The sequence below is a fragment of the Bombina bombina genome, chromosome 2 (assembly GCF_027579735.1).
Source record: "Bombina bombina isolate aBomBom1 chromosome 2, aBomBom1.pri, whole genome shotgun sequence".
Taxonomy (NCBI): domain Eukaryota; kingdom Metazoa; phylum Chordata; class Amphibia; order Anura; family Bombinatoridae; genus Bombina; species Bombina bombina.
Genome location: NC_069500.1, coordinates 1294171057 through 1294193556, shown reverse-complemented (window position 1 = coordinate 1294193556; position 22500 = coordinate 1294171057). Strand labels below are relative to the sequence as shown.

Below are 22500 nucleotides of genomic sequence, written 5' to 3'. Positions count from 1 at the left end.
AGCTCCCAGAGTTCAGGTGGATAAGTTGGTGTTTATTATGGAAAACCATAATAAATAGTTACATGAACTGCTGTAAATACAGCTAGATGATCATTCCTTGTGTTTTTTTGAGCTCTAGATAGCTCACAATATCCGGATTATATTTATATATATGTATGTGTGTGTATGTATATTATGTGTGTGTATGTATGTGTGTATATATATATATATATATATATATAATATAAAAAGTCTACACACCCCTGTTAAAATGTCAGGTTTCTGTGATGTAAAAAGATTAGACAAAGATAAATAATTTCAGAACTTTTTCCACCTTTAATGTGACCTATAAACTACACAACTCAATTGAAAAACAAACTGAAATATTTAAGGTGGAGGGAAGTAAGTAAAAACAAACTAATATAATGTGATTGCATAAATGTGCACACCCTCTTATAACTGGGGATGTAGCTGTGTTCAGAATTAAGCAATCACATTCAAAACCATATTAAAGTAGTCATCACACACCTGCCATAATTTAAAGTGCCTCTGATTAACCCCGAATAAAGTTCAGCTGTTCTCGTAGGTCTTTCCTGACATTTTCTTAGTCGCGTCCTACACAAAAGCCATGGTCCGCAGAGAGCTTCCAAAGCATCAGAGCGATCTCATTGTTAAAAGGTATCCGTCAGGAGAAGGGTACAAAAGAATTTCCAAGGCATTAGATTTTCCATGGAACACAGTGAAGGCAGTCATCAAGTGGAGAACATATAGCACAACAATGACATTACCAAAATCACTCCAAAATTGATGAAAAGACGAGAAGAAAACTGGTCTGGGAGGCTACCAAGAGACCTACAGCAACATTAAAGGAGCTGCAGGAATATCTGGCAAGTACTGGCTGTGTGGTATATGTGACAACAATCTTCCGTATTCATATGTTTGGGCTTTGGGGTAGACGGCAAGACGGAAGCCTTTTCTTATGAAGAAAAACATCTAAGCCCAGCTAAATTTAGCAAAAACACATCTGAAGTCTCCCAAAAGCATGTGAGAAAAGGTGTTATGGTCTGATGAAACGAAGGTTGAACTTTTTGGCAATAATTCCAAAAGATATGTTTGGCGCAAAAACACTGCATATAACCAAAAGAACACCATACCCACAGTGAAGCATGGTGGTGGCAGCATCATGCTTTGGGGCTGTTGTTCTTCAGCTTGAACTGGGGCCTTATTCAATGTAGAGGGAATTATGAACAGTTCCAAATACTAGTTAATATTGGCACAAAACCTTCAGGCTTCTGCTAGAAAGCTGAACATGAAGAGGAACTTCCATCTTTCAGCATGACAACGACCCAAAGCATACATCCAAATCAAAAGATTGGCTTCACCAGAAGAAGATTAAAGTTTTGGAATGGCCCAGCCAGAGCCCAGACCTGAATCTAATTGAAAATCTGTGGGGTGATCTGAAGAGGGCTGTGCATAGGAGATGCCCTCGCAATCTGACAGATTTGGAGTGTTTTTGTAAAGAGTGGGCAAATCTTGGCAAGTTAAGATGTGCCATGCTGATAGACTTATACCCCAAAAGACTGAGTGCTGTAATAAAATCAAAAGTTGCTTCAACAAAGTATTAGTTTAGCTATGCAACCTTATTTTTTATTTTTTTTATTTTTACTTCCCTTCACCTAAAAGATTTCAGTTTGTTTTTCAATTGAGTCACAAGCTCTCAGCTAAGATTAAAAGCAAAAATGGAAGGGTTACTGACCGCATTTGGCCAAAGGAACAAAGCCCAGGTACCACGTCAAGGTCCCTTCCAAAAAACTGGGACCCTAAAACAGCCACACAATGCAAGCGCTCAATCCAACAAACTGGGAACAAGTGAAGGGGGCACAGGCTTATGTAATCACCCCAGACATATACAAAACACGGAAGGGGACTGCACTCTCAAAACGGACAGGGTGCACATCCCATGACCTTGCAACATGCTCAGCCCTGGGTGCTCACTGGCACTCACAGGAAGCTGTGCTGTCCCCAGAGTCGCAGGCAGTTAACCCCAGACAGTTAACCCCAGAACCATAGGGAAAATTACAAAATATATATATTTATACACCCCGACACATATATATATATATATATATATATACACATATATACATATATACACACACACACACGATATAAAAAGTCTACACACCCCTGTTAAAATATCAGGTTTCTGTGATGTAAAAAAATGAGACAAAGATAAATTATTTCAGAACTTTTTCCAAATTTAATGTGACCTATAAACTGTACAACTCAATTGAAAAACATTTTAGGTAAAGGAAAAAAAAAAAAAAAAAAAATATGGTTGCAAAAGTGTGAACACCCTTAAACTAATACTTTATTGAAGCACCTTTTGATTTTATTACAGCACTCAGTCTTTTTTGTTTGAGTTTTTCAGCATGGCACATCTTGACTTGGCAAGATTTGCCCACTCTTCTTTGCAAAAACACTCTAAATCTGTCAGAATGCGAGGGCATCTCCTGTGCACAGCCCTCTTCAGATCACCCCACAGATTTTGAATTGGACTCTTCATGTTCAGCTTTCTAGCAGAAGCCTGAAGGTTTTGTGCCAATATTGTCTGGTATTTGGAAATGTTCATATTTCCCTCTACCTTGAATAAGGTCCTAGTTCCAGCTGAAGAAAAACAGCCCCAAAGCATGATGCTGCCACCACCATGCTTCACTGTGGGTATGGTGTTCTTTTGGTGATGTGCAATGTTGTTTTTGCTCCAAACATATCTTTTGGAATTATGGCCAAAAAGTTCAACTTTGGTTTAATCAGACCAGAACACCTTTTGCGACATGCTTTTGGGAGACTTCAGATGTGTTTTTGCAAAATTTAGCGGGGCATTGGATGTTTTTTTTTTTTTTTGTAAGAAAAGGCTTCTGACTTGCCACTCTACCCCATAGCCCAGACATATGAAGAATACGTGCGATTGTTGTCACATGTACCACACAGCCAGTACTTTCCAGATATTCCTGCAGCTCCTTTAATCTTGCTGTAGGCCTCTTGGCAGCCTCCCAGACCAGTTTTCTCCTTGTCTTTTCATCAATTTTGGAGGGACATCCAGTTCTTGGTAATGTCACTGTTGTGCCATATGTTCTCCACTTGATGATGACTGTCTTAACTGTGTTCCATGGTATATCTAATGCCTTGGAAATTCTTTTGTACCCTTCTCCTGATTGATACCTTTTAACAATGAGATCCCTCTGATGCTTTAGAAGCTCTCTGCAGACCATGACTTTTGCTGTAGGATGCGACTAACAAAATGTCAGGAAAGACCTACTAGAACAGCTGAACTTTATTTGGGGTTAATCAGAGGCACTTTAAATGACAGGTGTGTACTGACTTCTATTTAACATGATTTTGAATGTGATTGCTTAATTCTGAACACAGCTACATCCCCAGTTATAAAAGGGTGTTCACACTTATGCAATCATATTTTATTTTTATTTTTTTATTTCCCTTTACCTAAAAGATTTCAGTTTGTTTTTCAATTGAGTTGTGTAGTTTATAGGTCACATTAAAGGTGGAAAAGGTTCTGAAATGATTTATCTTTGTCTCATTTTTTTACATCACAGAAACCTGACATTTAAACAGGGGTGTGTAGACTTTTTATATCCACTATGTATGTATATATGTATATATGTGTGTGTATATATATATATATATATATATATATATATATATATATATATATATATATATATATATATATATATATATATATATATATATATATATATATATATGTGTGTGTATGTATATCTATATATCTATATGTATATGTGTGTGTATGTATATCTATATATCTATATGTATATGTGTGTGTATGTATATATATGTGTGTTATATATATGTATGGGGTTAACTGCCTGTGGCTCTGGTGACATCACAGCTTTTTTTGGAGTGCTATTTAGCACCCAGGGCTGGATGTTACTGAGTCACAGGATGTGGAGGGCAGTTCCCTTCCATGTTTTGTATTTTCTATGGGCGATTACAGCCACCTGTGCACCCCTTCTTTGTTCTCAGTTTGTTTAGCTTTGTGAGCTCGCATGATGGTGTGCCTGTGTTAGGGACTCAGGCTAGGGGAAAGGACCTTGACGTGGTGCCTGAGCTTTCCTATTTGGCCAGATGCGGTGACTAACCTTTCCAGTTGTGATTTTATCTTAGCTGTGAGCTAGCTGGTGAGTGCTGGGTGTTTCTATGTGTTGTATTACTTTTTATTTGTAATCTCCCTTGGTTCTTGCACCCATTCCGGACTGGGGTTAACTGCCTGTGGCTCTGGTGACATCACAGCTTTTTTTGGAGTGCTATTTAGCACCTAGGGCTAGATGTTACTGAGTCACAGGATGTGTACCTGATCCGGTCTTGGAGTGCAGTTCCCTTCCATGTTTTGTATTTTCTATGGGTGATTACAGCCACCTGTGCACCCCTTCTTTGTTCTCAGTTTGTTTAGCTTTGTGAGCTCGCATGATGGTGTGCCTGTGTTAGGGACTCAGGCTAAGGAAAGGACCTTGACGTGGTGCCTGAGCTTTCCCATTTGGCCAGATGCGGTGACAAACCTTTCCAGTTGTGATTTTATCTTAGCTGTGAGCTAGCTGGTGAGTGCTGGGTGTTTCTATGTGTTAGTGTCAGACGTTGTCTAACTTTTTGGATGGATTATATGAAAATTTGTAATCAAGTTTTAAAGGTTTATATCAAGACCTTTAAATGCCCTCATGCTGATTATACGTATGTGTGTGTGTATAACATTTTTTTTTTTTTGTTTTTTTGTTTTTTTTTGTGAGTAACATTTTATGTTTGTTTCTCTACTAGTGGAGCTGGCTATGATCATGGATCGACTCTACGGCGGTGTGTGCTATGCAGGAATTGATACTGATCCTGAGCTAAAGTACCCTAAAGGAGCTGGTCGTGTTGCATTTTCCAATCAGCAAAGCTACATTGCGGCCATCAGTGCTCGATTTGTTCAGCTCCAACACGGTGACATTGATAAAAGGGTATGTTTTTCTGGCCTACACCACCACCTTGTCTGTTTCCAAAGCAGGGAGCGCAGCTGAAATATAAACCACCGTAGGAAAGTACTGCTAGAGAGGTGGCATCTGCAATTACATTTTTATTTTGTGATTCAGACACAGCATACAATGTTAACCGTTTCTAATTTATTTTTATTATCAAATTTGCTTTGTTTTCTTGGTAGGTAGCAAAGACGTGTCTGGGGCACTGCTGCCATCAAGTTCTCTTGCAAATGTATAAAAAAAAATCAAAACTGCTGCCATGTAGTTATGCAAACACTTGCACGCTCCTGAGCTTGCTTACATGTTTGTTCCACAAAGGATAATAGCTGAGTAGAGAAAATCTCATAAAAGTACATTGAAAAGTTTGTTTAAAATTGTTTGCTTGCTCTGAATCATGAAAAAAAGTGCTTTGTGTCCCTTTAATGGATACATTTATTCCTTATGGACTTTGCTTTCCAGAGACCACAAAAAAATAATGGAGGGTCATGGCAGATAATGTTTGTACCTATAGTTTTATGCAATTATATGGTATTTAATGGTTCTTTAAGCTCGTCATCGATGGGCTAGTATACACAAGTTTTATTACGTTTAATATCCCTTAAAAGTTGTAGAAAATGACTTTTTAAATGTACAGTAATGTATTTCAAATTTCATGAGATGCATTTTTCTGTCAAGTAACAGACCATTTTCTTTCATGTAATTAGCAAGAGTCCATGAGCTAGTGACGTATGGGATATACATTCCTACCAGGAGGGGCAAAGTTTCCCAAAACTCAAAATGCCTATAAATACACCCCTCACCACACCCACAAATCAGTTTTACAAACTTTGCCTCCCATGGAGGTGGTGAAGTAAGTTTGTGCTAGATTCTACGTTGATATGCGCTTCGCAGCAGGCTGAAGCCCGGTTTTCCTCTCAGTGTGCAGTGAATGTCAGAGGGATGTGAAGAGTATTGCCTATTTCTTCTGTTATGTGTGATCAGTCCACGGGTCATCATTACTTCTGGGATATAACTCCTCCCCAACAGGAAATGCAAGAGGATTCACCCAGCAGAGCTGCACATAGCTCCTCCCCTCTACGTCAGTCCCAGTCATTCTCTTGCACCCAACGACTAGATAGGATGTGTGAGAGGACTATGGTGATTATACTTAGTTTTTATGACTTCAATCAAAAGTTTGTTATTTTAAAATAGCACCGGAGCGTGTTATTACTTCTCTGGCAGAGTTTGAGGAAGAATCTGTCAGAGTTTTTTACTATGATTTTAACCGGAGTAGTTAAGATCATATTGCTGTTCTCGACCATCTGAGGGAGGTAAAGGCTTCAGATCAGGGGACAGCGGGCAGATGAATCTGCATTGAGGTATGTAGCAGTTTTTATTTTCTGAATGGAATTGATGAGAAAATCCTGCCATACCGTTAAAATGACATGTATGTATACACTTCAGTATTCTGGGGATGGTATTTCACCGGAACTACTCTGTTAAAGGTCACTAATCCTTTTTAATAACTATTTATCATGTTAAACGTTTTTGCTGGAATGTAGAATCGTTTACATTGCTGAGGTACTGTGTGAATAAATATTTGGGCATTATTTTCCACTTGGCAGTTTTTTTGCTTTAATTGTGACAGTTTCGTTTCTCTTCACTGCTGTGTGGGAGAGGGAGGGGCCGTTTTTGGCGCTCTTTACTACGCATCAAAAAATACCAGTCAGTTACTTTTATATTTCCTGCATGATCCGGTTCATCTCTGATAGATCTCAGGGGTCTTCAAACTTCTTTGAAGGGAGGTAAATTCTCTCAGCAGAGCTGTGAGAATTCTTATAGTGACTGTGAATAAAAACGTTGCTTTGTATTTTTTATGTCAAATTTAATTATTATTATTTTACTAATGGGAACAAACCTTTGCTAAAAGTTTTGTTGTTTTAAAGTTTGATGCTATAACTGTTTTTCAGTTCATTATTTCAACTGTCATTTAATCGTTAGTACCTCTTTGAGGCACAGTACGTTTTTTGCTAAAAAAAAAAAAGATTATAACCAAGTTGTAAGTTTTTTGCTAGTGTGTTAAACATGTCTGACTCAGAGGAAGATATCTGTGTCATTTGTTCCAATGCCAAGGTGGAGCCCAATAGAAATTTATGTACTAACTGTATTGATGCTACTTTAAATAAAAGTCAATCTGTACAATGTGAACAAATTTCACCAAACAGCGAGGGGAGAGTTATGCCGACTAACTCGCCTCACGCGGCAGTACCTGCATCTCCCGCCCGGGAGGTGCGTGATATTTTGGCGCCTAGTACTTCTGGGCGGCCATTACAGATAACATTACAAGATATGGCTACTGTTATGACTGAAGTTTTGTCTAAATTACCAGAACTAAGAGGCAAGCGTGATCACTCTGGGGTGAGAACAGAGTGCGCTGACAATGCTAGGGCCATGTCTGATACTGCGTCACAGCTCGCAGAGCATGAGGACGGAGAGCTTCATTCTGTGGGTGACGGTTCTGATCCAAACAGATTGGACTCAGATATTTCAAATTTTAAATTTAAATTGGAGAACCTCCGTGTATTACTAGGGGAGGTCTTAGCAGCTCTCAACGATTGTAACACCGTTGCAATACCAGAGAAACTGTGTAGGTTGGATAAATACTTTGCGGTACCGGCGAGTACTGACGTTTTTCCTATACCTAAGAGACTAACTGAAATTGTTACTAAGGAGTGGGATAGACCCGGTGTGCCGTTCTCACCCCCTCCAATATTTAGAAAGATGTTTCCAATAGACGCCACCACTCGGGACTTATGGCAAACGGTCCCCAAGGTGGAGGGAGCAGTTTCTACTTTAGCTAAGCGTACCACTATCCCGGTGGAGGATAGCTGTGCTTTCTCAGATCCAATGGATAAAAAATTAGAGGGTTACCTTAAGAAAATGTTTGTTCAACAAGGTTTTATTTTACAACCCCTTGCATGTATCGCGCCGATTACGGCTGCGTCAGCATTTTGGATTGAGTCGCTTGAAGAGAACCTTAGTTCATCTACGCTAGACGACATTACGGACAGGCTTAGAGTCCTTAAACTAGCTAATTCCTTCATTTCGGAGGCCGTAGTACATTTAACCAAACTTACGGCTAAGAACTCAGGATTCGCCATACAGGCACGTAGGGCGCTGTGGCTAAAATCCTGGTCAGCTGATGTTACTTCTAAGTCCAAATTACTTAATATACCTTTCAAGGGGCAGTCTTTATTTGGGCCCGGTTTGAAAGAGATTATCGCTGACATTACAGGAGGTAAGGGCCACGCCCTACCTCAAGACAAAGCCAAAGCTAAGGCTAGACAGTCTAATTTTCGTCCCTTTCGGAACTTCAAAACAGGAGCAGCATCAACCTCCACTGCACCAAAACAGGAAGGAGCTGTTGCTCGTTACAGGCAAGGCTGGAAGCCTAACCAGTCCTGGAACAAGAGCAAGCAGGCCAGGAAACCTGCTGCTGCCCCAAAGACAGCATGAACCGAGAGCCCCCGATCCGGGACCGGATCTAGTGGGGGGCAGACTCTCTCTCTTCGCCCAGGCCTGGGCAAGAGATGTTCAGGATCCCTGGGCACTAGAGATCATATCTCAGGGATACCTTCTAGACTTCAAATTATCTCCCCCAAGAGGGAGATTTCATCTGTCAAGGTTGTCAACAAACCAGATAAAGAAAGAAGCGTTTCTACGCTGCGTACAAGATCTGTTAATAATGGGAGTGATCCATCCGGTTCCGCGGTCGGAACAAGGACAAGGGTTCTACTCAAACCTGTTTGTGGTTCCCAAAAAAGAGGGAACTTTCAGGCCAATCTTAGATTTAAAGATTCTAAACAAATTCCTAAGAGTTCCATCGTTCAAAATGGAAACTATTCGGACAATCTTACCCATGATCCAAGAGGGTCAGTACATGACCACAGTGGATTTAAAGGATGCTTACCTTCACATACCGATCCACAAAGATCATCACCGGTATCTAAGGTTTGCCTTCTTAGACAGGCACTACCAGTTTGTAGCTCTTCCATTCGGATTGGCTACGGCTCCAAGAATCTTCACAAAGGTTCTGGGTGCCCTTCTGGCGGTACTAAGACCGCGAGGGATTTCGGTAGCTCCATACCTAGACGACATTCTAATACAAGCTTCAAGCTTTCAAACTGCCAAGTCTCATACAGAGTTAGTTCTGGCATTTCTAAGGTCGCATGGATGGAAAGTAAACGAAAAGAAGAGTTCTCTTTTTCCTCTCACAAGAGTTCCATTCTTGGGGACTCTTATAGATTCTGTAGAAATGAAGATTTACCTGACAGAGGACAGGTTAACAAAGCTTCAAAATGCATGCCGTGTCCTTCATTCCATTCAACACCCGTCAGTAGCTCAATGCATGGAGGTGATCGGCTTAATGGTAGCGGCAATGGACATAGTACCTTTTGCACGCCTACACCTCAGACCTCTGCAATTAGGCATGCTAAGTCAGTGGAATGGGGATTACTCAGATTTGTCCCCTACTCTGAATCTGAATCAAGAGACCAGAAATTCTCTTCTATGGTGGCTTCATCGGCCACACCTGTCCAGGGGGATGCCATTCAGCAGGCCAGACTGGACAATTGTAACAACAGACGCCAGCCTACTAGGTTGGGGCGCTGTCTGGAATTCTCTGAAGGCTCAGGGACTATGGAATCAGGAGGAGAGTCTCCTTCCAATAAACATTCTGGAATTGAGAGCAGTTCTCAATGCCCTTCTAGCTTGGCCCCAATTAACAACTCGGGGGTTCATCAGGTTTCAGTCGGACAACATCACGACTGTAGCTTACATCAACCATCAGGGAGGGACAAGAAGCTCCCTAGCTATGGTGGAAGTATCAAAGATAATTCGCTGGGCAGAGTCTCACTCTTGCCACCTGTCAGCAATCCACATCCCGGGAGTGGAGAACTGGGAGGCGGATTTCTTGAGTCGCCAGACTTTTCATCCGGGGGAGTGGGAACTTCATCCGGAGGTCTTTGCCCAAATACTTCGACGTTGGGGCAAACCAGAGATAGATCTCATGGCGTCTCGCCAGAACGCCAAACTTCCTCGCTACGGGTCCAGATCCAGGGATCCGGGAGCGGTTCTGATAGATGCTTTGACAGCACCTTGGAACTTCGGGATGGCTTATGTGTTTCCACCCTTTCCGCTGCTTCCTCGATTGATTGCCAAAATCAAACAGGAGAGAGCATCAGTGATTCTAATAGCGCCTGCATGGCCACGCAGGACTTGGTATGCAGATCTAGTGGACATGTCATCCTGTCCGCCTTGGTCTCTACCTCTAAGACAGGACCTTCTGATACAGGGTCCATTCAAACATCAAAATCTAACTTCTCTGAAGCTGACTGCTTGGAAATTGAACGTTTGATTTTATCAAAACGTGGTTTTTCTGAGTCGGTTATTGATACCCTGATACAGGCTAGGAAGCCTGTTACCAGAAAGATTTACCATAAAATATGGCGTAAATACCTATACTGGTGCGAATCCAAACATTACTCCTGGAGTAAGGTTAGGATCTCTAGGATATTGTCTTTTCTACAAGAAGGGTTAGAAAAGGGTTTATCAGCTAGTTCATTAAAGGGACAGATTTCAGCTCTGTCCATCTTGTTACACAGGCGTCTGTCAGAAAATCCAGACGTCCAGGCTTTTTGTCAGGCTTTAGCTAGGATCAAGCCTGTGTTTAAAGCTGTTGCTCCGCCATGGAGTTTAAACTTAGTTCTTAACGTTTTACAGGGTGTTCCTTTTGAACCCCTTCATTCCATTGATATAAAATTGTTATCTTGGAAAGTTCTGTTTTTAATGGCTATTTCCTCGGCTCGAAGAGTCTCTGAGTTATCAGCCTTACATTGTGATTCTCCTTATCTGATTTTTCACTCAGACAAGGTAGTTCTGCGTACTAAACCTGGGTTCTTACCTAAGGTGGTCACTAACAGGAATATCAATCAAGAGATTGTTGTTCCATCCTTGTGTCCAAATCCTTCTTCAAAGAAGGAACGTCTTCTACACAATCTGGATGTAGTTCGTGCCCTCAAGTTCTACTTGCAGGCAACTAAAGATTTTCGCCAAACTTCTTCCCTGTTTGTCGTTTATTCTGGACAGAGGAGAGGTCAAAAAGCTTCTGCTATCTCTCTCTCTTTTTGGCTTCGTAGCATAATACGTTTAGCCTATGAGACTGCTGGTCAGCAGCCTCCTGAAAGAATTACAGCTCACTCCACTAGAGCTGTGGCTTCCACTTGGGCCTTTAAGAATGAGGCCTCTGTTGAACAGATTTGCAAGGCTGCAACTTGGTCTTCGCTTCATACTTTTTCCAAATTTTACAAATTTGACACTTTTGCTTCTTCGGAGGCTATTTTTGGGAGAAAGGTTCTTCAGGCAGTGGTTCCTTCTATATAATGAGCCTGCCTATCCCTCCCGTCATCCGTGTACTTTTGCTTTGGTATTGGTATCCCAGAAGTAATGATGACCCGTGGACTGATCACACATAACAGAAGAAAACATAATTTATGCTTACCTGATAAATTCCTTTCTTCTGTTGTGTGATCAGTCCACGGCCCGCCCTGTTTTAAGGCAGGTAAATATCTTTTAAATTATACTCCAGTCACCACTTCACCCTTGGTTACTCCTTTCTCGTTGATTCTTGGTCGAATGACTGGGACTGACGTAGAGGGGAGGAGCTATGTGCAGCTCTGCTGGGTGAATCCTCTTGCATTTCCTGTTGGGGAGGAGTTATATCCCAGAAGTAATGATGACCCGTGGACTGATCACACAACAGAAGAAAGGAATTTATCAGGTAAGCATAAATTATGTTTTTAATTCAATGATCTCCTTCTACGGGGTCTATTTCATAGGTTCTCTGTTATCGGTCGTAGAGATTCATCTCTTACCTCCCTTTTCAGATCGACGATATACTCTTATATATACCATTACCTCTACTGATTCTCGTTTCAGTACTGGTTTGGCTTTCTACTACATGTAGATGAGTGTCCTGGGGTAAGTAAGTCTTATTTTGTGACACTCTAAGCTATGGTTGGGCACTTTTATATAAAGTTCTAAATATATGTGTTTAAACATTTATTTGCCTTGATTCAGGATGTTCAACGTTCCTTATTTCAGACAGTCAGTTTCATATTTGGGATAATGCATATGAATAAAAATCAATTTTTTTCTTACCTTTAAATTGACTTTTTTCTCTGTGGGCTGTTAGGCTCGCGGGGGCTGAAAATGCTTAATTTTATTGCGTCATTCTTGGCGCGAACTTTTTTGGTGCAAAAATTTTCTGTCATTTCCTGCGTCATACTTGTCGCCGGACGTTGCGTCATTTTTTTGACGTTTTTGCGCCAAAAGTGTCGGCGTTACCGGATGTGGCGTCATTTTTGGCGCCAAATAATGTGGGCATCTTTTTTGGCGCTAAAAAATATGGGCGTCATTATTGTCTCCACATTATTTAAGTCTCATTGTTTATTTGCTTCTGGTTGCTAAAAGCTTGTTCATTGGCATTTTTTCCCATTCCTGAAACTGTCATTTAAGGAATTTGATAATTTTGCTTTATATGTTGTTTTTTCTATTACATATTGCAAGATGTCTCAGATTGACCCTGAGTCAGAAGCTACTTCTGGAAAATTGCTGCCTGATGCTGGATCTACCAAAGTTAAGTGTATTTGTTGTAAACTTGTGGTAGCTGTTGTTTGTAATGAATGTCATGACAAACTTTCTAGTGCAGATAATATTTCCTTTAGTAATGTTCCATTACCTGTTGCTGTTCCATCAACATCTAATATTCAGGGTGTTCCTGTTAACATAAGAGATTTTGTTTCTAAATCTATTAAGAAGGCTATGTCTGTTATTCCTCCTTCCAGTAAACGTAAAAGGTCTTTTAAAACTTCTCATGTTTCAGATGACTTTTTAAACTAACATCATCATTCTGATTCTGTTTCTGATACTGATTTTTCTGGTTCAGAAGGTTCTGTTTCAGAGATTGATACTGATAAATCTTCTTATTTATTTAAAATGGAATTTATTCGTTCTTTACTTAAAGAAGTCTTAATTGCATTAGAAATAGAGGAGTCTGGTCCTCTTGATACTAAATCTAAACGTTTGAATATGTTTTTTAAATCCCCTGTAGTTATTCCGGAGGTTTTTCACGTCCCTGATGCTATTTCTGAAGTAATTTCCAGGGAATGGAATAATCTGGGTAATTCATTTACTCCTTCTAAACGGTTTAAGCAATTATATCCTGTGCCATCTGACAGATTAGAGTTTTGGGACAAAATCCCTAAGGTTGATGGGGCTATCTCTACTCTTGCTAAACGTACTACTATTCCTACGGCAGATAGTACTTCCTTTAAGGATCCTTTAGATAGGAAAATTGAATCCTTTCTAAGAAAAGCTTACTTATGTTCAGGTAATCTTCTTAGACCTGCTATATCTTTGGCGGATGTTGCTGCAGCTTCAACTTTCTGGTTAGAAGCTTTAGCTCAACAAGTAACAGATCATAATACTCATAGCATTGTTAATCTTCTTCAACATGCTAATAACTTTATTTGTGATGCCATCTTTGATATCATTAGGGTTGATGTCAGGTATATGTCTTTAGCTATTTTAGCTAGAAGAGCTTTATGGCTTAAAACTTGGAATGCTGATATGTCTTCTAAGTCAACTTTGCTTTCCCTTTCTTTCCAGGGTAATAAATTGTTTGGTTCACAGTTGGATTCTATTATTTCAACTGTTACTGGGGGGAAAGGAACTTTTTTACCTCAGGATAAAAAATCTAAAGGTAAATTTAGGTCCGCTAATCGTTTTCGTTCCTTTCGTCATAATAAGGGACGAAAGCCTGATCCTTCCCCTACAGGAACAGTTTCAGTTTGGAAACCATCTCCAGTCTGGAATAAATCCAAGCCCTTTAGAAAGCCAAAGCCAGCTCCCAAGTCCACATGAAGGTGCGGCCCTCATTCCAGCCCAGCTGGTAGGGGGCAGATTACGTTTTTTCAAAGAAATTTGGATCAATTCGATTCACAATCTTTGGATTCAGAACATTGTTTCTCAAGGGTACAGAATAGGCTTCAAGATAAGGCCTCCTGCAAGAAGATTTTTTCTTTCCCGTGTCCCAATAAATCCAGTGAAGGCTCAAGCATTTCTGAAATGTGTTTCAGATCTAGAGTTGGCTGGAGTCATTGTGCCAGTTCCAGTTCTGGAACAGGGGCTGGGGTTTTACTCAAATCTCTTCATTGTACCAAAGAAGGAGAATTCCTTCAGACCAGTTCTGGATTTAAAAATATTGAATCGTTATGTAAGGATACCAACATTCAAAATGGTAACTATAAGGACTATTCTGTCTTTTGTTCAGCAAGGGCATTATATGTCCACAATAGATTTACAAGATGCATATCTGCATATTCCGATTCATCCAGATCACTATCAGTTTCTGAGATTCTCTTTCCTAGACAAGCATTACCAGTTTGTGGCTCTGCCGTTTGGCCTTGCAACAGCTCCAAGGATTTTTTCAAAGGTTCTCGGTGCCCTTCTATCTGTAATCAGAGAACAGGGTATTGTGGTATTTCCTTATTTGGACGATATCTTGGTACTTGCTCAGTCTTCACTTTTAGCAGAATCTCATAGGAATCAACTTGTATCGTCTCTTCGAGAACATGGTTGGAGGATCAATTTACCAAAGAGTTCGTTGATTCCTCAGACAAGGGTACCTTTTTAGGTTTCCAGATAGATTCAGTGTCCATGACTCTGTCGCTGACTGACAAAAGACGTCTGAAATTGGTTTCAGCTTGTCGAAACCTTCAGTCTCAATCATTCCCTTCGGTAGCCTTATGCATGGAAATTCTAGGTCTTATGACTGCTGCATCGGACGCGATCCCCTTTGCTCGTTTTCACATGCGACCTCTTCAGCTCTGTATGCTGAACCAGTGGTGCAGGGATTATACAAAGATATCGCAATTAATATCTTTAAAACCGATTGTACGACACTCTCTGACGTGGTGGACAGATCACCATCGTTTAGTTCAGGGGGCTTCTTTTGTTCTTCCGACCTGGACTGTGATCTCAACAGATGCAAGTCTGACAGGTTGGGGAGCTGTATGGGGATATCTGACAGCACAAGGGGTTTGGGAATCTCAGGAGGCGAGATTACCAATCAACATTTTGGAACTCTGTTCGATTTTCAGAGCTCTTCAGTCGTGGCCTCTTCTAGAGAGAGTCATTCATTTGTTTTCAGACGGACAATGTCACAACCGTGGCATATGTCAATCATCAAGGAGGGACTCACAGTCCTCTGGCTATGAAAGAAGTATCTCGAATACTTGTTTGGGCGGAATCCAGCTCCTGTCTAATTCCTGCGGTTCATATCCCAGGTATAGACAATTGGGAAGCGGATTATCTCAGTCGCCAGACGTTACATCCGGGCGAGTGGTCTCTTCACCCAGAGGTATTTCTTCAGATTGTTCAAATGTGGGGACTTATAGAAATAGATCTGATGACTTCTCATATAAACAAGAAGCTTCCCAGGTATCTGTCCAGATCCAGGGATCCTCAGGCGGAAGCAGTGGATGCATTGTCACTTCCTTGGAAGTATCATCCTGCCTATATCTTTCCGCCTCTAGTTCTTCTTCCAAAAGTGATTTCCAAGATTCTAAAGGAGCGTTCGTCTGTTCTGCTGGTGGCTCCAGCAGGCCCCACAGGTTTTGGTATGCGGATCTTGTCCGGGTGGCTACTTGCCAACCGTGGACTCTTCCGTTAAGACCAGACCTTCTATCGCAAGGTCCTTTTTTCCATCAGGATCTCAAATCCTTAAATTTGAAGGTATGGAGATTGAACGCTTGATTCTCAGTCATAGAGGTTTCTCTGACTCCGTAATTAATACTATGTTACAGGCCTATGCATTCGTTGGATATTAAATTACTTTCTTGGAAAGTTTTGTTTCTTTTGGCCATCTCTTCTGCTAGAAGAGTTTCTGAATTATCTGCTCTTTCTTGTGAGTCTCCTTTTCTGATTTTTCATCAGGATAAGGCGGTTTTGCGAACTTCATTTAAATTTTTACCTAAGGTTGTGAATTCTAACAACATTAGTAGAGAAATTGTAGTTCCTTCATTGTGTCCTAATCCTAAGAACTCTAAGGAAAGATTGTTGCATTCTTTGGATGTAGTTAGAGCTTTGAAATATTATGTTGAAGCTACTAAAGATTTCCGAAAGACTTCTAGTCTATTTGTTATCTTTTCTGGTTCATGCTTATGTTGAGTCGGGTAGAACTCCGCCTCAAAGGATTACAGCTCATTCGACTAGGTCACTCTCTACTTCCTGGGCATTTAGGAATGAAGCTTCGGTTGATCAGATTTGCAAAGCAGCAACTTGGTCTTCTTTGCATACTTTTACTAAATTCTACCATTTTGATGTGTTTTCTTCTTCAGAAGCAGTCTTTGGTAGAAAAGTACTTCAGGCAGCTGTTTCAGTTTGATTCTTCTGCTTATAATTTCAGTTTTTTTCATTATAAGATTAAGACTTTGTTTTGGGTGTGGATTATTTTTCAGCGGAATTGGCTGTCTTTATTTTATCCCTCCCTCTCTAGTGACTCTTGCGTGGAAGATCCACATCTTGGGTATTCATTATCCCATACGTCACTAGCTCATGGACTCTTGCTAATTACATGAAAGAAAACATAATTTATGTAAGAACTTACCTGATAAATTCATTTCTTTCATATTAGCAAGAGTCCATGAGGCCCACCCTTTTTTGTGGTGGTTATGATTTTTTTGTATAAAGCACAATTATTCCAATTCCTTATTTTTTATGCTTTCGCACTTTTTTCTTATCACCCCACTTCTTGGCTATTCGTTAAACTGATTTGTGGGTGTGGTGAGGGGTGTATTTATAGGCATTTTGAGGTTTGGGAAACTTTGCCCCTCCTGGTAGGAATGTATATCCCATACGTCACTAGCTCATGGACTCTTGCTAATATGAAAGAAATGAATTTATCAGGTAAGTTCTTACATAAATTATGTTATTAAAGGGATAGAAAAGTGAAAAATGAAATGTACACGAGTGCATTTCAATTTGCTATAGAAGCATTTTTGCTATATTCCATTAGCAAAACCGCTTCTAGTAATAGTTTTTATAACGGTTTTCAGTGGCGTAAGCACATCTGTGTTTTTACTAATGTAAGTATATTGCAAAAATACTTCTATTTCAAATTGAAATGCACTTATACACTTTGTTTGACCTACCTTTCCCTTTAAAGGACCATTATCTACAGTAGAAATGAATAATCAACAAGTGCATAATAAAAATGTTATAGTACTAGATTTTTTTTTGACAAATTTAAAAATGTACTACAATTTGCCAGCGCCCTGTATCATGTGACAGCCATCAGCCAATCACAGCCTCATATACGTAAACACTAAACTTGTGCATATGCCCAGTAGTAGCTGGTGCCGCCAGGGGTTGCATATAAAGAGATTGTGCACTATTTGATATAATGGAAGAAAACGGGAAAGTCTCTTAAAACTGCATGCTTCATCTGAATCGTGGAAGTTTTATTTTTGACTTTAGTGCCTCTTTGTAGTGCGAGTAAACATACTGCTTTGTGAATGCAAAACTGCATTTAAGTATGGTATTAAATGACAAATATATCATCTTTGAATGGAAATTCATTGTTATTTAAAGGGACATGAAACCCAAAACTATTGTTTTATGATTCAGATAGAGCATGCAGTTTAAAAAACAACTTTCTAATTTGCTTCTGTTTTTAATTTTATTTTTTTTCTCTTTGTATCTTTTGTTTGAATGCAGGGATGTAATCTCAGGAGTGTGCAAGTATCTGAAGCACTACATGGCAGCAGTTTAAAAAAAAAAAAATATTCTCCATTTAGTGCCTTGTAGTGCTCCAGACACCTACCTATCGGCTAGATTACGAGTTTTACGTTATGAGTGAAAAAGCCTCATAACGCTGCTTTTTCACTACCGCTGGTATTACGACTTTTGCAGGTATATCTGTACCGCACACTCTTTTGGCTGCAACGTAACTACCACAGCTTTCAAAAAGTCCTTTTTTAATGGGACTTCCGTAGCGCTGGTATTACGAGTTTGCCTGTCAGGCCAAAAAGTGAGCAGTACAGCCTATACCATCAAGATCCATACCGTAAACTGAAAGTCAGTAGTTATGGGTTTTATGTTACAAATCTGTAGCATTTTAGTTATGAGTTTTATGATACAAAGTACACTAACACCCATAAACTACCTATTAACCCCTAAACAGAGGCCCTCCCTCATCGCAAACACAATAATTCAAATATTAACCCCTAATCTGCTGCACCACCACTATAATAAACATATTAACCCCTAAACCGCTGCACTCCCGCATCATAAACACTAGTTAAATATTATTAACCCCTAATCTGCCACCCCAACATACTAAAGTTATTAACCCCTAAACCTAACCCTAACACCCCTAACTTTAATATAATTAAAATAAATCTAAATAAAAATTACTATCATTAACTAAATAATTGCTATTTAAAACTAAATACCTGTAAAATAAACCCTAAGCTAGCTACAATATAACTAATGGTTACATTGTAGCTATCTTAGGTTTTATTTTTATTTCACAGCTAAATTTGTATTTATTTTAACTAGGTAGAATAGGTAAGTATTTAGTTTTAAATAGCAATAATTTAGGTAGTAATTGTAATTTTTATTTAGATTTATTTTAATTATGTTAGTTAGTGGTGTTAGGGTTAGACTTAGGGGTTAATAACTTAACCCCTAAACAAGTTTAATAAGTGTAGGTAGGTTTTGGCGATGTCGGGGGCGGCAGATTAGGGGTTAATAACTAATGTAGGTGTTGGCAGTGTCGGGGGCGGCAGATTAGGGGTTAATAAGTATAATGTAGGTGTCGGTGGCGACAGATTAGGGGTTAATAAGTGTAATGTAGGTGGGGCGGCTTATTAGGGGTTAATAACTATAATGTAGGTGTCGGCAGTGTCGGAGGATGCAGATTAGGGGTTAATAAGTATAATGTAGTTGTTGCGGCGACAGATTAGGGGTTAATAAGTGTAATGTAGGTGGGGCGGCATTTTAGGGGTTAATAACTGTAATGTAGGTGTCGGCAGTGTCGGGGGCAGCAGATTAGGGGTTAATAAGTATAATGTAGGTGTCAGCAATGTCGGGGGGCGGCAGATTATGGGTGTTTAGACTCGGGGTTTATGTTAGGGTGTTAGGTGTAAACATACATTTTCTTTCCCCATAGGAATCAATGGGGCTGCGTTATCGAGCTTTACTTTCCTTTATTGCAGGTGTTAGGCTTTTTTTTAGCCGGCTCTCCCCATTGATGTCTATGGGGAAATCGTGCACGAGCACATAAAACCAGCTCAAAGCTGGTATTTGGGTGCAGTATGGAGCTCAATTTAGCTCAATGCAACCATATTGTCTGCTAACGCCAGGGTTTTGCAAACCTGTAATAGCAGCGCTATAGGGAGGTGAGCTGTGGAAATAACTTGCAAGTTAGTACCGAGCCGCTCATAACGCAAAACTCGTTATCTAGCCGTATGTATCTTATTAACAAAGAATATCATGGGAATGAAGCTAATTTGATTATAGAAGTTACTTTTTAAAATCAAATTCCCTGTCCTGAATACCCCTCACACACACACAATTTTTTTTTTATTTAATATCCTTTTAATCGTAAAGTTACAATTCAGGATCCATTTACTCACAAACATTAACACATATTGTTTGCTAATAAACAGTGAATCATATCACAATTCACTGTTTATACTTTGGTGTGTGAGCAACACTTTCAGTGGTGAGACCGCGCATGCGCAGGAGCTCTACTTGGGGAAAATATGGGCTATGAATGCCATTGAATAAGATAAGGATCTGTCACAGCTACAAAAAAAAACCTGCACAGACCAGCAGGAGAGGCAATAATGCACAACAAAGGTTGCATTTTTTTATGTTTACATTGCAAAAAAGCATAATATATGCATTGATTATGTCATGTTGATACGGCACAAACCATATAAAAAAAAAAACTAAAAAAACCTTAAGAATCCTGCATAACTTTAAACTAGTATTATAGAATTTACACATTTTGTTATTTTATTATTTTGAAATGTTTAATTTATTCTGGGTTCTTGTAAACCTTTTTCAATACACAAATAACATTTTTTTATTTTGCAATTTACAGGTGGAAGTGAAGCCGTACGTTCTGGATGACCAGATGTGCGATGAATGCCAGGGTGCGCGTTGCAGTGGAAAGTTTGCTCCATTTTTTTGTGCCAATGTCACTTGCCTGCAGTATTATTGTGAGTTCTGCTGGGCAAACATCCACTCTCGTGCGGGCCGGGAATTCCACAAGCCATTGGTGAAGGAAGGTGCTGACCGACCACGTCAGATCCACTTCCGATGGAACTAGGCAAAGCTCACTAAGCAAAAGTGGTGCATGTGGCTTAATGTGTTTCAAGATTCCAACATGCAGAAGAAATAAGTGCATTCTTCTGCTTTTCACCCAGCCCTCACGTGCATCTTAATCAGCAGCCAAAACACTACAAGCCTCTTGTTTTTCACCAAAACCCTACATCTCAGGCTTACTAATTTTTGTGATCTTTTCATGTCCATTTTTTTTTAAAATATTTGTTTCCAAGTCTTTTTATATTTAATGCTAAAATTAGATATGGGGATGTTTTGCATAAGGGGGCAACTCAAGTCTGCTGCTATAATATATATGGGTGAAGCGTGCACTTATTTCTTAACATTGGGTTTTAACTTCAATTTCTGCCCCAGTAATTTACCAAAGGTAGCAAATGAATAGTAAAAAAATGGAATATGACTGCTACTAAAACTTATTTTTTACTGTTGATATTTTCAGTGTGTATGAAAATTTGAAAAGATAAAAAAAAAAATATAGGGTTGATCTTTTTTTCGCTCTCCATTTTGACTTGCAAGAAATAATACCTCAAGATAATCTGATTTTATTAGCTGTTTTTAATCATAAGCTGTATTAGCTTTGCTGCTATATAGGTGTTGTGTGTAATACCACCTATTTATACAGGATTTAAACATTTTTCAAACACTGCATTACAACGAAATGCAGTTCGCACAACATGGCCCTGACTGCCATTGTTTTAGAATGTGAAAAAAAAATGCATGTTTACTTACCTTTATACACCAAATGCATGCACTAGACTTATTAACTAAACACAGATACGGTATTGCAGATGTTCAAAAAAAAGCTCTTTTTTGAAACTAGGTACAATAGCATGAGCAAATTACACAATTTTGTTACAAAAATAGCATATTTGCATGCATTATTGTGACTTAAGTACAAAAAATGTCCTTACATGTGTACAATATGCAAATTTAGATATAGATTAAGTACGTGCAGCCATTTTTATGTACTGGTCAATAGTGGACTTCAGTTTATAAGGATTGGATGTAATAATATAATCCCTGTGCAATCGTTGTGGTGTGCATTTCTGATTCTTGTGGTGTGTAGTAGCATAGATTAAAAAAAATATATAAAAAAAGACATACAAATGAAAGTAATGTAAAACCTATTTAAAAGAGCATTCATTAAAATATCCCACCCTTGATTTAAAAAGTCGCGGTTCAAAATTTCCTCTAAAAACCAAAGATGGCCAGCACACTTGTAATCAGTCACCAAATGTATAACCCGTAAATTATTTAGAGAAGTATACTAGTTTATAAATGCTTGACGCTTTAGTAATAATCAAGAAGTCAAAATGGAGATGGTTTGAATATACACAGATGGCTAGTTGCATAAGTTTCCCGGCACCTGTAAGACAACAGTGACATGGTTCTAAATATTTTTGCATACTCCTGTTTCTTCTGCACAAACCTTTTCTACGTTTTGTTGTTTTTGTTTGGTTTTTTTATAATTAGGGTGCCAATTACACAAAAATTTTAGATGTTTGGTCACAATTGTTTTTTTTTAATTTTTTTTATTTATTTTTTTTAATAAAAAGAAAAAAAAATTGAGTCGCCCATTAAACTACAGAACCCATTTGGGGTTATTGAAAATATAAATAGCTCTACTATCCACATGGGATTATGCAACTAGCCCAAAATCAAATGTTTCAGTGGAAATATCTTTACTTAACAAATCAGCACAGAGTTACTAGAGACGCACACAAAAAAAAAAAAAAAATAATAAAAAAAAAACTTTAAAGGGTGTTCTGTGTAAGCCCTTGGGACAATCCTCTGTACGAAGTAGTGTTGTCAACAGTGTGCTTTTTGTACTGTACAATATGTGATTCCCTTCTCCCTTTGCCGTTTAACCGTGGTTGTAGTTAACGTTTTAAATGTTTGAAATTTAATGTTATAAAGAGTGCTTCTTCCTAATTTATTTGTTAATGCCCCCATCTGTTGCTCGCCCAACCGTTTCCAGTTTTTCTGTAAGCTTGAATACTTTTAACCGCATTTACCC

The 22500-nt window shown here is 39.2% G+C and overlaps 1 protein-coding gene across 5 annotated transcripts in view; it reads left to right on the top strand.

Annotated features, from left to right (window-relative positions):
- CPEB2 (cytoplasmic polyadenylation element binding protein 2) overlaps window positions 1-22500 on the top strand; it is a 180740-nt gene that overhangs the window by 156675 nt on the left and 1565 nt on the right. For all 5 annotated transcript variants that reach the window (XM_053704132.1, XM_053704130.1, XM_053704131.1 and 2 more), the window contains 2 exons: window positions 4831-5012; window positions 20242-22500. The exon at window positions 20242-22500 is cut by the window's right edge and continues 1565 nt beyond it. In XM_053704132.1, coding sequence (XP_053560107.1) covers window positions 4831-5012; window positions 20242-20469 — 410 coding nt within the window. In that variant the 3' untranslated portion in view covers window positions 20470-22500. The remainder of the gene's footprint in view (window positions 1-4830; window positions 5013-20241) is intronic.